General features: G+C 49.3%; 2 protein-coding genes and 2 long non-coding RNA genes across 4 annotated transcripts; 1 reads left to right on the top strand and 3 right to left on the bottom strand.

Moving 5' to 3' along the window:
* Nucleotides 1–758: 758 nt before the first annotated feature.
* Nucleotides 759–5,002, bottom strand: LOC147213753 (uncharacterized). Its single transcript, XM_086142502.1, has 8 exons — nucleotides 4,449–5,002; nucleotides 3,838–3,974; nucleotides 3,674–3,766; nucleotides 3,449–3,535; nucleotides 3,308–3,372; nucleotides 3,139–3,232; nucleotides 2,727–2,885; nucleotides 759–1,097 (listed from the first exon to the last, which is right to left on the bottom strand). The coding sequence occupies exons 1-8, from the start codon at nucleotides 4,976–4,978 to the stop codon at nucleotides 895–897; spliced, it is 1,368 nt and encodes a 455-aa protein (XP_085998628.1). The 5' UTR covers nucleotides 4,979–5,002; the 3' UTR covers nucleotides 759–894.
* Nucleotides 5,003–6,256: 1,254 nt separating this feature from the next.
* Nucleotides 6,257–16,340, top strand: slc6a7 (solute carrier family 6 member 7). Its single transcript, XM_086142733.1, has 14 exons — nucleotides 6,257–6,338; nucleotides 8,287–8,512; nucleotides 9,017–9,148; nucleotides 10,729–10,939; nucleotides 11,517–11,655; nucleotides 11,738–11,872; nucleotides 11,967–12,070; nucleotides 12,144–12,268; nucleotides 12,352–12,464; nucleotides 12,536–12,673; nucleotides 12,776–12,875; nucleotides 13,315–13,433; nucleotides 14,772–14,945; nucleotides 15,026–16,340. The coding sequence occupies exons 1-14, from the start codon at nucleotides 6,273–6,275 to the stop codon at nucleotides 15,182–15,184; spliced, it is 1,941 nt and encodes a 646-aa protein (XP_085998859.1). The 5' UTR covers nucleotides 6,257–6,272; the 3' UTR covers nucleotides 15,185–16,340.
* LOC147213752 (uncharacterized) lies at nucleotides 9,487–10,897 on the bottom strand. Its single transcript, XR_015104465.1, has 3 exons — nucleotides 10,809–10,897; nucleotides 10,599–10,658; nucleotides 9,487–9,610 (listed from the first exon to the last, which is right to left on the bottom strand). It is a non-coding gene; the product is annotated as an uncharacterized LOC147213752 (long non-coding RNA).
* Nucleotides 10,898–13,325, bottom strand: LOC147213751 (uncharacterized). The gene is made up of 3 exons (XR_015104464.1): nucleotides 12,746–13,325; nucleotides 11,041–11,093; nucleotides 10,898–10,928 (listed from the first exon to the last, which is right to left on the bottom strand). It is a non-coding gene; the product is annotated as an uncharacterized LOC147213751 (long non-coding RNA).

Genomic DNA, 16,340 nt, shown 5'->3' with positions numbered 1-16,340 from the left:
CACACACACACACACACACACAGAGCGTCCTATTTCATTTAGTACTGTGTTCCTGTGTGATTGACGCCTCGTTGCCATGGCAACCTCCCGGAGACGACCCGCGGCTGTCAGTCAAAACAAAACTGCTAGCGTTCAAAGGGAGTAATCAGACACATACGCGAGTAAAAGTACTTAGTTACTCTGCCTCTGTGTTTAGAGCGGGTGCACACTTCCTGTTGCATCGGCCTGAATAAACACCACTTCCTCCCGCCCTCACCCTGGTAGTCGTCATGGCGACGAGCAGTAGAACCAACACAATGCAGTAGACTGCAGATACACATATATTCATGTATTTATACACACAAAGACAAATAATACATACATTACTGTCATGTATGGAGGTTTCTATATACTGCTCAAAAAAATAAAGGGAACACTTGAACAACACAATGTAACTCCAAGTCAATCCCACTTGTGTGAAATCATAGTGTCCACTCAGGAAGCAACACAGATTCATTTGGACTTGTTTTAAGGACATTACATCAAAGTTGGATCAGCCTGGAGTTTGTTTTTACACTTTAATTTGGAGTGTGATTCCTAATCCAGACCTCCATGGGTTGATACAATTGTTTTCCATGGATCATTTTTGTGTGATTTTGTTGTCAGCACATTCAACTGTGTAAAGAGCAAAGTATTTCATAAGAATATTTCATTCATTTAGATCTAGGATGTGTTTTTTAAGTGTTCCCTTTATTTTTTTGAGCAGTGTATATATTTATAAATATCTATATTTCCCAAAAAAAAAGCCCTCTTACTTAAGATGCTACATTTTACTTTCTTCAAGTACCTCAAACTACCACTGTTCCTCTGGATTCAGGCAACAGGTCGTCAGCAGGAAGAACTACATGTGAGTTTTCAGGCCGCCAGTCTGTGTCCGGGCGCCACCCGTCTGCCCCAGGCGGCGGCGGCCGGCCGCTCTGGCGAGGCGTAGACGCGCCCGTGGACCGACAGGTGCGTTTTGGCGGCGGCGGGGATCCTGGCCGGGCTGAGGGAATGCGACCTCTGCAGCCTCTTCATGGCCGGGGAGGCGGCGGGGGATGAAGACGAGCAGGAACCACCTGGAAGAGGTCAGCGACCTGGAGTGAGCGCAGATGGCGGGGAAACGCGCACATTTTTATTTTTCCGCTTCTTTTTTGAAGTTTTCTCAAGCCTTTTCGTGGGGAAATAACGTTACGAGAATAACTGCTGGATAACGGGGAGTGCACGTGTGCCATATTGTCGCGAGTATCACCGGTATCTTGTTTTCCCGCTACATCGAAGCATTAGAGGGATGTGGCACGCAGCAAATTTCCACATTTTTCATTTCATGAAGAGAAAACTCCAAAAGGGATCGTGTTTACAGAAAAATTGCTTGCTGTGTTTGTACTATTATAACTGATCGAAGAAAAGAGGGGAGTGTTTGTGGAAATTCTCTGTAATTCTACTGATCTGTGAGAAATGAATAAGAATAAGAACAACTTTATTTTTCCCGAAGGACATTGTTGTGCCAGAGTTTCAAGTAAAACATAATAATAATAATAAATAACAGTAGGAAATTGTATAAACAGTTAAAAAAAGGGGGGTGGGAGAATAAGAAATACAAATAAAGCTATAAAGTGTCAAAGTCAAGGCTATAAAGTGTTTAAGGTCTCAAGTGCAAAGATTTGAAGATTCCCTGCAGCTGAATTACTGTTGTTTGGCAAATTTTTAACTAAATTGTTACGAAAGCAAGAAGAAGTAAATAGAATAAAAAAAAAGTGGAAAATTTAGGGAAAAGAGACACTGAGGTGAGGAGAAACTCTGGCAAATGATATTTATTAGCGAAACCAGGGGTGTCAAACGTACGGCCCGCGGGCCGGTACTGGCCCGCCAGGGGCTGCAATCCGGCCCATGGGATAAATCGTACGTAAAAATCATGAACTGCTTTTTCGAAATAAAAACGCAGTTTCTATATTGTCTGCTAGGGGTGCTCTGATTCAGTCGGTGTCAGCAAGACGGCGGGATACGATGTGGCTTAGAACTCACAGCAGACGGCAGCAATGCGGATCCCGGGTCTGCAAAAGGCATTTTTACTTATTGTTAGAAATTGACCCGCTTTTCCGTCGGACCCGACACCTTCACCGGTGAGATGTAGTCAACAAAAAAGAGAAAAATGCACGTGGAGTGGAGGGTTTCCAAGAAAAATGGACCACTTCTTATTTGCTGGTTGGAGTTAATAAGAAACTTGTGTGTTTTTGTTGTGGATGCGGCAGGTTTCGGTGCCACCGTGAGACTCGCCAAAAATACAAAAAAACGCACAGAGAACCGAGAAGACAGAACTGAGGCATAGTGTTGTTGAAATTGCACTTACTTTTCTTTCTCCTTTTTTTTTCGTAAAAGATTTAAGATTTAAATAAAAGATTTTTATTATTTACTTAAGTAATTATGCTATGGTTTTACAGCTCCGGGCCGCAAGACATCAAATTAGACCAAAATGCGTTTGTACCTTTTGAGCCCTAAAATGAAACATCCAAAGGCCATTCTGAGCATTCTTTGTTATTCCCCGACTTTCAAAAAACTCGAAAAACCACCTTCCATCGCTCATTTAAAGCCAACAACGTTAGTAAAAGCACGGTTACATGCAATACTCGGTATGTCGGCGTCACCATAGAAACGACGCGACTAAAAGCCGCTGCCCGTCGGAGGATGGTTGAGCTCTGAGATCTCACCTGGCGGAGGTCGGAGGGGTCGGAGAGGCAGGGGGAGGCCGCCGCCGCCGCCGCCGCCGCCGCCGCCAGCCGGCTGCCAGTCGTCAACATCCAGACTCCGGCTGTTCCTGACGGCCTGCAGGGAGCGAAGGCTGGTCTGCAGGGGCGACCTGGTCCTCACTGCAGAACACACACACACACACACACACACAGACATTCCGATACTCTTGTTTTGAAAGTTTTGCCTTAAAGTGTGTGAAAGTGCAAAAACAACTAGCTTTAGAGAAAGTCACATATTTTCTACTATAACGCAGTGCTTGTACTGCAAATCCACCCGCCGTACATGAAAGTGGCTACAATAACGTGATACGGAAACTATTTTGTGTTGTTTTACAGGTTGCCGTGGCGACCGGGCGGCCATGCGAGGCGTCACCTTGGTCCTGGGCCAGCTTGAGCAGCTTGAACCGGGTCACCTGCTGGTGGAGCCTGGACAGCTGGGGACTTTGGCGGCCAGATTTCACCGCCGTCTGGAGGAGACGTGGAGGCCGTGAAGAAGGAGAAGAAAAGGATGCTCCGGTTCGAACCCGTGGAGAACATCTCACCTGGGTCTCCGTGGTTCTTCTGGGCGAAGAGCTGACGGGCGCGGAAACGTAATCCTGACGTAAACCTGGAAGACACGAGACGACCCGCCCGGTTCGGAACTGGCTCGGAGCTTCTGGCGTGACGACGGTGCCGGTACTCACTGTCCTCCTGGATTCGGGCCATGACGTGAACGTCGGTGATGTCCTTCAGCCTGAAGCCGGAGTCGTCCGAGATGCTCGGCTCGTGACCTGGAATTTATTTAAACCGTAAAAGTCGCACTCACAGGTGGACTCACTACACGCACCTGGAGGTCCAGACCGAAACGCAGGTTTCTTGGAAAGTCGAAATGAATGTTTCTCGAGTAAAAAGGGTTGCCGTGGTCTCACCTGAGCTCCTCCGGCAGGCGGGAAAAGCCGGGTTCCTGAAGACGTCCTGGCGCCGCCCGGCCGAGGCCCTGAAGTCGCAGCCTCCTCGGGATCCTGCCGGCAAAGAAGACGCCCATCGCTAACACCGTCCAACACCGCGATAGTTTCAACAACGGATCCCTTACTCTGATCCAGCTTGTTTATGAGCAGGCGACACGCCGCCTCCGTCTGCGGGCTGGGGTTATCCAGGACCCGCCGGCACCAGCGGAGCGCCGGTTCCGGGTCCGCCGGCTCCCGCTTCTTCTTCGGAGACTCGTACAACCTGAGCGAGATAACGGCAGCTCGCGTTTGCTTTTTGTTGGACTTAAATCTTTTGATTTTCCCGCTGGGCTGTTAGTGATTGCAATACCCAAATTGGCCACCAGGGGGCCCGGAGCTCAACTAGCCGGGTTATGAAGTCAGACTCATCCGTCTGTTTCACAACAGTGACGGATGAACGAACGAAAGGCAGGGTGAGACCCCAGCAGACAGACAGATACTATCAAGGGTTTTACCTAAGGCAGTCATAGAGATTGCAGAATAACCTAATTGTAAATATAGCTTAAAAAAACTTCTTCTGAATGGGCTCCGCGACCGACCCTACTCTTCGTCGTGACTTCAACCCGAGGAAGTCGGCCTCTTCCTCTGGACGCCCTCTGTTGTAACACGAGATCACGGCGAGATGATCAGAAACAGGAAGTCCTGTTTCTTCAAATCCCAGCCCGCAAGAAAACGCAAGTCCAGACGCGTCGCCTACCACCGCTCTTCGTCCCCGCCGCCGTCGTCCTGCACCTCCAGCACCTCCACCAAGTCCAGAACGGATGCCTCCTGCGTCTCCCTGTCCTGGGCTTGATTTTGGCAGCCCATCTTGAGCGCGGGTGCGTCCACGTTACACCCGGACTTCAAATAATCCAGCCTCATCCTGGCGTCCCTCGCGAACGACTGAGAGCTGCAGGTCTTGACCCCGGGCTGTTCTTGTCCGGTCCGGATGAACGGACCCGGACCGCCCTGCGATTCCAGGGAGCCGCGGGTCAACTCCCTGCAAAGCCGACGTAGGTTTGCGCTCGCGTCGGTCTCCAGGAGAGGACGGCTGCAAAAATACTGGCTGAAATCGCTCGTAACCTGGTCCTGGAGCGCCATTTCCGGGGTTCGAGCGGTCGAAGCGTCGGGGGCGATGTAGACGTGATGTAAACGCCGCAGTCTTACTCTCGAATAGAATGCATTCCCGTTATTTGGAGGTTCATCCTGCAAACACACGGCAGAGCGGCCGCTCCGCACAAAACGCATTGACCCAGATTTCTGGAGATGGGACGTTAATTATAGGCACTCAACAGATTGGATGGATTTAGGGAGGCATCATGAGCTTATGTGGATTAAGGCGTTTGTTAGCCACTGTTGGGAAAGACTTCACGCCACCGGGGGCTAATAAAACAGCGGGGTAAACTGGGGTGTTGCAAATACACTCGCGACAGCGGCGAGCCATGGGAAGCAAAGATGAGGCGGGGCGGACGAGGATAGCCACATGTAGCGTTTTATCCTTCAGGTGTCACAAACGACGGGAATCGTAAACCCCGCCATTCCAAAATGAAGCTTTGAAAGGAACGGTTGATAAAGAGTTTCCTTTTTTTAAATTTTTTTTATGATATTCATTTATTTACATGGCTAGAACTCCTTGTTTGTCGTTAGCCCAATCCACTGAGCTAACGCTAACCAAGCTAATGTCAGCATCTCAGCTAGCTCTCTGCAAGGAACAAATGAAGTTCTCAAACTACAATAAAAGAATGAACTTTGGACCAGTTAGCGCTTTAACCACCCTTAACTACACACACTCACACACACACACACCATTTAGGTGGGTTTGGAGTTGGTAAAGTGATGGGTTGGTGGTTCAATTCCCCGTTTGTGCCCTTGAGCAAGGCACGCCGATCCCCCAGTGTTCTGGTTAGCGGCCTGCATAAAATGACGTGCTACTGCGTGTTTCTTTGAATTCTAAATCCACCGTCATGCTTAGAAATTGAAAAAGAGACCATTTATTTACCACCTGTGTCCGATTGTGTGCCACCACTTGCTAGGTCCCGCAACCGGAAGTGGCTCCTCCAAAGTAAAAGCGGTATCGTCCACACGGAGAGGAAAACCGGAAGTAGCTTTTCGTGTGAAAAATAAAAATCTTCTCCAATAATTAAGAAGAAATAATAATATTCCAAATCTGACTGTGTTCAAGTGATTGGTAGAAATAATTCGTGTGTAGTTGTTTAGAATTGAAAAAAAAAATCAGGATTAAAAACAGCCAACTTCCGTTAGAAGTTAATTCGTCTATAAAAGTAGTTCCTCCCCCCGCTATTCAACCAGAGAGGAGGTGTTCCTCCGCCGCACCTGTACCCTCCTCCCCTTCTTCTTCCACCGCAGCGCCCTTCGCGGTTACCGAAACTCCTCCGACTGTCTTTTATTTATAAACTTTTTTCTTCCATCACCACGACGAAGCGAGTCGAAGTTTCGCCGGTTGTAGCGGGATGATCACCGGCCAGTGAAGCGGCACCTGCTTCGCGGAGGGCGGAGGGCGGAGGGGAGGAGGGGGGGTGAAATGCGGCGACAAGGCGGCAAAGCAGCGCCCGGTAGCCCCGCCGCGAACGGTGAAGCCGGCGCCCAGGTAGGAACCGAGCTTCCGTCCTCCGTATCCCTTTAAAATCATTAAAAAATTGGGGTTTTTGAGTTCGTCCGGGTGTCGGAGTGACGCTTTACCGTAACGGGAAAGACCGTCGAACCCTCCGCCCGGGTCGGTCCACCCGGCGGAGGCCGCATCACTCCCTCCCCATAGCGGATGCTATTCAAGCTAGGTCTGCTAGCGCGCCACACACACACACACACACACACACACACACACACACACACACACACACACACACACACACACACACACACAAAGGTGAGTGTGTATTCAAAGTTTAAAAAGTTCATTAAAAAGTTAGGAATTTGCTCAGGATAGTGTCAAATACAGGTGTGTGTGTGTTTGTTTGTGTGTGTGTGTGTGTGTGTGTGTGTGTGTGTGTGTGTGTGTGTGTGTGTGTGTGTGTGTATGTATGTATGTATGTATGTATGTATGTATATATATATGTGTGTGTGTGTTCCCTGTGCAAATTCAACCATTAGAATTAACTTTAAACTTTCTGAATACGTTTTAAAAAGTCCAACCAAACTCCAGCTTAAACGTAAACAAACTCCAAGTGTTTGTTTTGTTGATGATATAAACAAGGGGCCTCGCCTTGTGTGTTTGCTCTCATTGTATTCCACTGTTTGGTTTTCACTTTAAATTAAATGCTTAACTTATTTCTGAAGCTTTATTTCCCCCAGGAGCTATTCCTGTGAGGTGTCACCGGTTAAATCAAGATTGATCTTGCAAACACGAACGCACACACAAACACACACACTCCAGTGGTTGATACGACGGGATTAAAAGCTTGTCTAACCAGCATGCAGGAATTAGTTATGTGACACAACCGGTATTTCAGAGGCCAGTCCCAGATACGATTATTTGGCCGAGATGCACAGAGATCAAACCCATGTGAGCCACTAGCTCTGGAGTCACAAACACTGAGAATAGACGGGAAAAGAACCAGACGTGGTGTTCAACCGTGCAATTCCAATGTTCTTCACGCATCATGTCGAGACAAACGGTCATTCACGGACGTACAACCATTCACGCTTTCATTCACACGTCTTGGCAGTTTAGGGTCTCCGATGAAGCCCCTGCGTGCTGTGGGATATAATATTTACACTTCGTTTGGTTAAGTACTTCATCGTCGCTGATAAAAAAAGATAGATTAGTCCATTGACAATGTTGATAAAGGAAATATTTACAAGTTGGCACACCCTTATCAGCCAAATGTTTTCTTTTCAAATGCTTGTAAGGGACCCGAATGTTGTCATGGCCATGTTTTAAAAAGCTGTCATGGTTTTTGGAGATGAAGTATTCCGGTAAGGTGACAATTTGATTTTTGATATATAATCTCCAAAACTGGTGGTTGTTTGTGGGATAAATGTCCCTCTTTTGTCAGCCAGCAGTGATCTTGAGCCCATAGAACATCAACGTTCTTCCTCTTCGCTAGGTGGAGATCCTGCGGAGAGGAAGAGGAAGTGGCCGCTACGCTTCCTGACTTCTAGATACCCGCAACAAAACATTCTGATGATTTATTTTAAGCTTAAACGCATCCCTTTTCATCTGTGTGATCTTTCATCCTGTTGGGTTCCTTTTACTCCGCATAAAAGTGGCGTGTGTGGTTCCTTTCAGCAGCTTATGTCGCCGTGAATATGTGGCTGTAATCTAGGCAGAGAATGCTCCGCTGAAACGTCTTATTTGTGCATTTCATACTAGTTTGCACGCTAAAAGCAGAGAGTAAGGCATTTTGAAAAGAAAAAATATCTGGCAAGGAGTGAGAAATAACCTGCACGATGGCAAGAAGGGTGGGAGGATCCATGAACCTCCCAGACAGCAGCAGCAGCGACAACACGGAGCCTCCGCCGAGATCAGATCAGACGACATTTTCTTTATGTCATACGATCTCACGTTTATCTCTTTTTATGGATTTATTTCCCCTCAGCAGAATGCAGTAAATGTAAACGGGCACGCACAAAATGGCCACATCGCCGCAGCGCCGCCCGAAGCACCGGAATCCCAGCCGTCGAGTCCCAAACCCGGCCCGTCTGCGCCGGTCCAGAGGGAGCAGTGGGGCGGGAAGTACGAGTTCCTGCTGTCCTGCATCGGGTACTGCGTGGGACTGGGGAACGTGTGGCGCTTCCCCTACCTCTGCTACCGCAACGGAGGGGGTGAGCCGGCGCCGGTCCGCCCTGCGAGGCCTCCGACACCCGCGCGTGTGTGTGTGTGTGTGTGTGTGTGTGCGCTGTCATTGTTACACATCTCTGAGCAGGCTCTCTTTGGCCTATGCATTTGTTTGTGTTTGTGTGTGTGTTAGTGTGCTCCTTCTCTTAATCTGTCAGATTAGCATGCACGCTCGCCCTGGAGGCATCTGTAGGCACCCTGGGACTCCCATCTCTGATGTGATGGACAGGATGTGTGTGTGTGTGTGTGTGTTAGTTCCTCGATTCTTCTGCGTGTCTGGGAGTCTTCGGGTGCAGCCCAGCTCACCCCTGTGTAAGCTAGCTGCAGACAGGTTTGATGTTTCTGGAGGTCAACCCCGACTCCGCAGGCAGATAGAATATGTGTGTGTGTGTGTGTGTGTGTGTGTGTGTGTGTGTGTGTGTGTGTGTGTGTGTGTGTGTGTGTGTCCAGCGCCACCCTTCCTCACACTGACCCATTTCTAACCCCCGCAGGCGTGTTCCTCATCCCATACTTCATTATGCTCTTTGTTACGGGTGTTCCACTTTTCCTGATGGAGCTGAGCTTGGGCCAGTATGGAGCCGCCGGCCCCATCACTGTGTGGAAGTGCTGCCCTCTGCTCAAAGGTGAGGCCCCAGCACACACACACACACACAGACACACACACACTGATTAAATAACTGTTGAAATAACTCTGTCAGCGCGGCAACCGCTCCCATTGTGTGGCTCTTTTAAATATCCCCTTTCCCTCACTGCCGCTGACATACTCCGTACAATATAACTTTATTTTCCTTTTTCTTTATTAGAAATTCCAGCCAGACGTGTGTCCGATATTTTTATTTTATTCCAATGAGGTGGTAGAGCAGACTGGAAGACATGGAGACGGACAGTGCTTGTTCGATGTTGCGGAGATAAAACCAGACTATGGGGTTTGGAGGTGTGCAGAGGAGGGATGGTGAAGATCTGGGTGGAAGGATGCTGAGGTTAGGCTGGAGGTACTGGAGACCTGGAGATGAGGTTTATGGATGGGGAAGTGAGTTGGTGTGAGAGAAGATTAGATGGAGGCAGGCGATTGGCTGTGGTGACTCCTGGAGGAAGCAGCACAACAGAAAAGAAGAAGTTGTACGAATAACAACCATAGTCACAAAAAAAAAAAAAACTTTTCATTCCCGGTGCTATTCAGTAAATCCTGCACACTTTTTTTTCTTGCTATTTTGGTCGTTCGCTAGGTTCTCATGCAGTTTATCGTGTTCAATCGAAAGCGAAAAACTCCTCTGACCCACCCCCTTATTTTTTCTTTCTAATTGGGTTTATCTACAGTTTGCTCAGCGAGGCGTCAGAAACTCAGGATTAGCCGCGTGCATGAAGCAGGGCGAGGCTCTCAGCTAACCGCTAACATATCTCTGCGGTACACACCTTGAGCTCAGGTCTATTCCTGGTACGAGTTGCGCCACTTGGATGACGCGACAAAATATTTGACTTTGGCAAGACAATAAAAGGCATTCCGTTTAAGGAGAGTGTATGATCACAATCATCATTGTTTATTTTCTGGTGGTTGTGTTTTTCAAAGCCGCAGACTTCTGAGAAACAGTAACGATACCAGCACTTCACGCAAGACCGGTAATACTGACATTTTTTTAATTTTTTTTTTATAGGATCATCACTGGTATTTAGAATTACCTTTAAAAAAAAATTTCCATATGAAAATGCTGGCTTGGATGTGCTTTTGAAAAAAAAATTTCCATCTGAAAATGCTGGCTTGGATGTGCTTTTGAAAAAAGAAAATTGACAGTTTGACAAAAAATTATGAAACAGGAAACAGGTTCATTTTTTTTTTTTTTTTTTTACACAAATCTCACAGTTCAAATGTCATTTATGGCCTCAAAATAATCTACATCATTCTAGAGCAGGGCCGAATCACAATATATCATCTTTTCTAATGTTTTATTCATGATTTATTTCTCTGTTGTTTTTTTAACCAAAGAAAATGCAATCATAACAGCGCTAACAGCTACATGCTAATAGCTGACATGATACATTAGTAGCTTTAAGATCAAGCCACGTCGCTGAGGTTACCAGGAATGTGCATCATGGGATGTCCATCAACAGCGTCAGACCGTGGCATCTTTAAGCTTTCTGAAAAACAGGAAGGTGTGTTTTCAGTAGAAGTGTGTGTGTGTGTGTGTGTGTGTGTGTGGTCCTGCAGGTATTGGCATAGGCATGCTGTGCGTGTCCTCCCTGGTGTCCCTCTACTACAACGTCATCATCGCCTGGACGTTCTACTACCTGGGCAGCTCCCTCCAGAGCCCGCTGCCCTGGTCCTGCCAGGCCGCCGCCAACGCCGTCCTCTGCGGGGCCAACGCCTCCGCCAACGCCTCCGGGGGGAGACTCCTCAGCCCCACCGAACTATTTTGGAAGTAAGAGCTTGTGTTTAACCCATCTTTTCCACATTCATCAAAAGCATGATAAACCTGATGAAATACAATCCTAGACTCATTTATCTGACACGGCCACCCACCTAAGGAATCAAATCCTTTCTCTTGTCTTCTTGTGTCTTTTTTGCTTCTATTGCTGAAAGTAAACAGCCGGAATGTGTTTTTTTTTTTTTTTCCATAAATAATTAAACAGTAGTTAAAGAAAGTGTGTGTGTTACACACTGCTGGTTCGTGCTCGCGATTCTTCCAGGTATAATAGATAACGCTGAAGTTGAGATTGAGATTGTTTTTAAAGGATGTGTGTGTGTGTGTTTGCGATGAGCCCCGACTCACACGCTGAGAAACGCGACGCTGCTTCCCGACACCCATTCCAGCTCCGCGTTTGAAAGTCGTCGCGCCGGAGCGGCGAGTCCAGACTTGAACGCCAGAGCCGCGCTGGAATGCGTGTCGGAATTACAAAGGAGCTCCGCTACCGTTTCCATCCGCTTCCATTCACTGTGCTAAGCTAAGTAGCGTAGCAGCCTGTGTGCGTTCATTGCTCGCACGTCTGGTCTTCCAGCGAGCGCGTGCTGGGCGTGGTGCACAGCGAGGGCCTTCACGACCCCGGCCCCGTCCGCTGGCAGCTGGCCCTCTGCCTCCTAGCCGCCTGGTTCATCATCTTCCTCTGCATGCTGAAGGGCATCCGCAGCTCCGGAAAGGTGATTCTCAGATCTCACACACATTCTCTCTCACACACACACACACAGGGAGCTGATTGCGAGCGTGTCCGCTGTGTTGCAGGTGGTGTACGTAACGGCCACCTTCCCCTACTTGGTGCTGATCGTGCTGGTCATCAGAGGTGCCACGCTGGAGGGGTCTCTCCAGGGCATCGCCTTCTACCTCACCCCCGACTGGGGCCGGCTGTCCAACGCTCAGGTGGGGCGTCGCTGACACATTTATCCGGCAAAGTTTGATTTTTATTTTATTTTTTTTCCCCCCTGTTCATTTACCGCTCTCTCAACACGTCCAGGTTTGGAACGACGCCGCCTCCCAGATCTTCTACTCGCTGGGCATCGGCGTCGGCGGCCTGCTGTCCATGGCCTCTTACAATAAGTTCGATAACAACGTCATCAGGTGAGGGCGGAGTCCGACGCCGGCGTCCGGCCGGGGAACGTCCCGCCGCTAACCGTCTCTCTCCACCTCCCAGGGACACGCTGATCATCACCACGGGAAACTGCGGCACCAGCTTTTTCGCCGGGTTCGCCATCTTCTCCATCCTGGGCCACATGGCGTGGAGGAAGGGCGTGCCGGTCGGGAAGGTGGCGGACACAGGTGACGGGGCGGGCCGCGTCTTTGTCGATAACAGTCGATATTAATGATCAGCGGCGCGTCTGAGCCTCTTCTCCTCGCCGCAGGTCCCGGCCTGGCCTTCGTCGCCTACCCGGAAGCCCTCGCTCTGCTGCCGGGTTCGGTGTTCTGGTCCATCCTGTTCTTCCTCATGCTCTTCATGCTGGGTGTGGACACCTTGGTGAGGACGCCCAGAAGACACACATCTGAATGTAAGCGCATCAGGCTTATGTGTGTGTGTGTGTGTCACAGTTCGGCAACATGGAGGGCATCACCACCGCCGTGCTGGATGAGTTCCCCCAGCTGCGAGCCAAGCCGCTGCACAAGTACCTGTTCCTGGGCGGCCTCTGCTTCTGTTTCTACCTAATGGGGCTGCTTCTGGTGACCGACGTGAGTGTGTTTTCACGCGACTGTCGGAAAATCGGCACGTGTGTCGGACCCCCCCCCCACACACACACACACCTCTGCCAACGCTGTCCGTGTCTCTCACAGGGAGGGATTTACTGGTTCACCCTCATTGACTCCTTCAGCACTAGCTTTGGCCTCATCATCATCACCTTCTTCATGTGCATTGGCATCTCCTTCTTCTACGGTAGATCTTGACCTCCGCGCCGCCTCATCCCGCCGTCAGCCTGCGTCCCGTCACCCCTTCCTCAGGACGCACATTCAAGATTCTCCTAGACCCCAAAACTTGGCAAAACTATAAAAACTCAAAACTGGGTTCCAGGGAATGAAGGTCTATTTATTCGTGTCATTTTTCTGGTGATTTAAGTATTGCTTTTTGGGAATTTCCCTGATTTTGGATCACTTACTCAAATTATTTCCCCATGATCTGGAAACAAATCCCCTCGACGCGTTTGAATAACTTAAAATTTAAACCGATCAACAGTAAATCGGTTAATCCCGGCTGAACTTTAAAAACGACTTACACAAATATCAAGAGTCCTGGGTTTTGTTTTCTCAGCTCCTTTTAGAAACTTGCTCAGTTTTCCCAGCGCGTCTTAACTGGTTTCTCTCCGACAACCCCAAAGGCGTCAACCAGTTCTGCCAGGACATCGTGGACATGATCTGCCACTGCCCTCCCTGGTGCACCAAGATGCTGCTCTACTTCAAGGCCTGCTGGGTTTTCTTCACGCCGTTCCTGATGCTGGTGAGTTCGACCGCCCGTCGCTGCCCTCCTTTACCAGCCACGATGTGTGTGTGTGTGTGTCGTCCGGCAGAGCGACCTCCGAAACAAGGGCGACCGGTGTCGCTTGGTCATGCGACACCACCTCCGCCGCCGCGCTGCATCGTTGTGCTCGGAGGCGCCGGGTAATTTGATGCTTCGGCGTCCTGCAGACTTGCAGATGAAGTGAAATAAGCCGCTCTGTTTTCCAACCACTTCTAATACGGTATCGGCTAACTTTCGAACGCCGCATCAGGAAATACGTCTTTTTCCGCCATCTTCCTGCGTCTGTTTCCCTGCCTCTCCTTTGAGACTCCACAGCGAGCGGGAGGAGCGCTCGATGCCGATGTGGGCGCCGCTGTCCGTTAAAAACAATCAGAAGCGCCACCTACCGCTGGGTAAATCATGGAGAAGCACGAGCGAGGTGTGTGTTGAGGTGTATCGTGTCCACGAAGAGACAGAGAAGTTGTTGTCGGCGAGATACGTTGACCGAGAGCATCATCTGTGAGGAAGCAGGAGGCATTTATGGAGATTTGGTGCGGCGGACGGCTGGAATGTCGACGAACGAGGTGTCAGAAGAGTCATTCGGAGTCGATCGGGGACGGTTTAATGGTTTTAAAAAGAGGAGCGATGTTTCCTCCATCGATATATAAAGTTTAGCCATAAAGTTTAGCAACACATCGTCCCCAGTTAGGGAAGGATGGAGCATCTTCATATAAATACACTCAATGAACCAGCTTACATTCTCTTTTATTATGTATATTATAATACATTATTAGTTATTTATAAAGTACATTTTTCTTATTTACCCACGATTTTATCCCTTATGATGATGACGTTGTGGATTACTTTTTGTGGATGTCTTTCGACCTTCTGTCCCTCTGTTTATATTTATATTCATATTTATTTTACTTTTTCTTTTTTTTTTTTTTTGACATAAATGTTACGCTACTGTGACAAAGGAATTTCCCGTATGGCGATCAATAAAATGTGTCGTATCTTATTTCCCGTGGCACAGTGGTTAGTGCTTCGGCCTCACAGCGCGAAAGACCCTTCTTCGATTCTGCCAAGGGGACCTTTTTGCGAGTGTTCATGTTCTCCGGTTCTACCGCAGTCCAAAAACATGCAGCAGGTTAATTAAAAAAAATTGGGAAAAATTGCTTCGAGCGAGCTAATGGGTGGATTTTTCTTATTTAAAAACAACTAACCGAATTTGACGTTGGAGAAAAACGGCGTCCCGAGCTCGGTCGCATTAAACCCAATTAAACCCAAGGTGTTGCCGTACTGGTTTATCTACTTTCCCGTCTGGTTTTCCGCCCGCAGTTCATCCTGACCTACATCTTCATCGAGATGTACAGCACGCCTCTCCGCTACGGCTCCTACGTGTATCCTCGCTGGGGCAAGGCGCTTGGCGTGTGCATCGGCGCCGCCTGCTGCATGCAGATCCTCATCTGGGCGGCGGTGGCCATCTGCAGGGAGACGGGCACGCTGAGAGACGTCAGTAACCCCCGTCCGCCCCAGACCGCCATTTCCACGATTGAAAATCGTAGGTGACCGGTTTCTCCTGTCCGCCGCAGCGCTTCCAGAAGTCCATCCGACCCCTGAACACGTGGCGGGTGAACAACGCGAGCGGCGCGGCGAGGGCGGCGCCGCGGCTGGAGTCCGAGCAGGTGGAGGCCCCCTTCACCGTCACGCTCACGGATATGGACTTTACAGCCATGACATGGGAGGCGTGACAGCGGCGGCGGCAAACCGTCGGACGACGGAGAAGGCGCCGAACGCGTCCCGCAAGGCAGAGTGGACCGCTGGCTGGATTTCTACTCCTACGCCGCTTCAATCATGTCTCACAATCTGCAGTTAGCGCTTCCGCCTCACAGCAAGAAGGTTGGATTCCCTCTCTGTGCGGAGCCTTCATGTTCTCCCCCGTGTCTACAAAAACATTGTGTGAATGAGAGGGTGAATGGTTGCACGTCTCTATACGTGGCCCCGTCCGGTCCGGGTTGAACCCCCGAGATCTGTTGGAAGACGATGAATGAATGAATGAATCCGCCCAAGGCGCCATCTTTTTATTGCATTTCACGTTTTTACACTCCTCAAGACAGGCGGATCGGTGCGGCGTCAGCAGTGAGACGGACTCCGCCCAGGTCTGTTGTGAAGAAGAAGGAGCTGAGTCAGAAGGGGAATCGACATTGCTGTCATGACCTAAGGTCATGAGCTGTGGGTGGGGACCGAAAGAACAGGATCACGGATCTGAGTCGCTCCGTTGGGACTCTTCGGACTCTTCCCTCAGAGAGACGGCGAGGAGCCGGGCTAGAGATGGAGGCTGGGCCTCCCTGCTTTTATGGGACTTTGGAAAAAAATGAGGATCTGAAAAGCAACGTGGCAAGCGTGGAATCATGATCCTCCCGTTGAAGCTTTGTGAGGACTCTGTGTGAACGTTGTGCCCCCTACTGGCATGGCAGATATCTGACCTCTCCTTTCACTCAGCTTTGAGGGACGGCTCTCCCTCTGGCGTGCCTCATCAGCTTATTTATTTTCGCTGTGCAATACGTTTTCCTAACGACCCGTTGGGAAGAGAGCGACGTGCACCGCAGAGCCGACTCACTGGTTGCTCCGAGTAAATAATAATAACTTGTAAGTTGTAAAAGATTTGACTTCCTTCCCAACGGTACCGTGGATTAAGCCGGTACCGGATTGAGTGCGTGCTCGAAACCCCTCGGTTTTGTAAAGAATTTGCCAAGCGAACCCCTGGGTGCACGTGCTGTCCATGTGTCAAGAACAACGGGCATTTCCAATCATCACGTGGGAAAACACATCACTGAACATGCATTTCTTTCATTCTGCTTATACTAGCTGTAAATACTGCAATAAAGTTAACGTCTCACTCTCAGA

The sequence above is a fragment of the Fistularia commersonii genome, chromosome 35 (genome assembly GCF_037954325.1).
Source record: "Fistularia commersonii isolate RoL2024-O1a breed Wild chromosome 35, RoL_Fcom_v1.0, whole genome shotgun sequence".
Lineage (NCBI taxonomy): Eukaryota > Metazoa > Chordata > Actinopteri > Syngnathiformes > Fistulariidae > Fistularia > Fistularia commersonii.
The sequence above is the reverse complement of the archived record's forward strand: the minus strand, read 5'-3'. Positions and strand labels throughout refer to the sequence as shown.

What these genes read in the sequence shown, in the direction of transcription:
- LOC147213753 (XM_086142502.1), bottom strand. Translation starts at nt 4,978, where the DNA reads ATGCGTTTTGTGCGGAGCGGCCGCTCTGCCGTGTGTTTGCAGGATGAA. An exon ending in GAAGAACCACGGAGACCCAG is followed by an intron (nt 3,233 to 3,307) that starts GTGAGATGTTCT and finishes CGTCTCCTCCAG; the next exon opens with ACGGCGGTGAAATCTGGCCG. An exon ending in ACCCCTCCGACCTCCGCCAG is followed by an intron (nt 1,098 to 2,726) that starts GTGAGATCTCAG and finishes GACCTCTTCCAG; the next exon opens with GTGGTTCCTGCTCGTCTTCA.
- slc6a7 (XM_086142733.1), top strand. Translation starts at nt 6,273, where the DNA reads ATGCGGCGACAAGGCGGCAAAGCAGCGCCCGGTAGCCCCGCCGCGAAC. An exon ending in GCATCCGCAGCTCCGGAAAG is followed by an intron (nt 11,656 to 11,737) that starts GTGATTCTCAGA and finishes GCTGTGTTGCAG; the next exon opens with GTGGTGTACGTAACGGCCAC. An exon ending in TCACGCCGTTCCTGATGCTG is followed by an intron (nt 13,434 to 14,771) that starts GTGAGTTCGACC and finishes TTCCGCCCGCAG; the next exon opens with TTCATCCTGACCTACATCTT.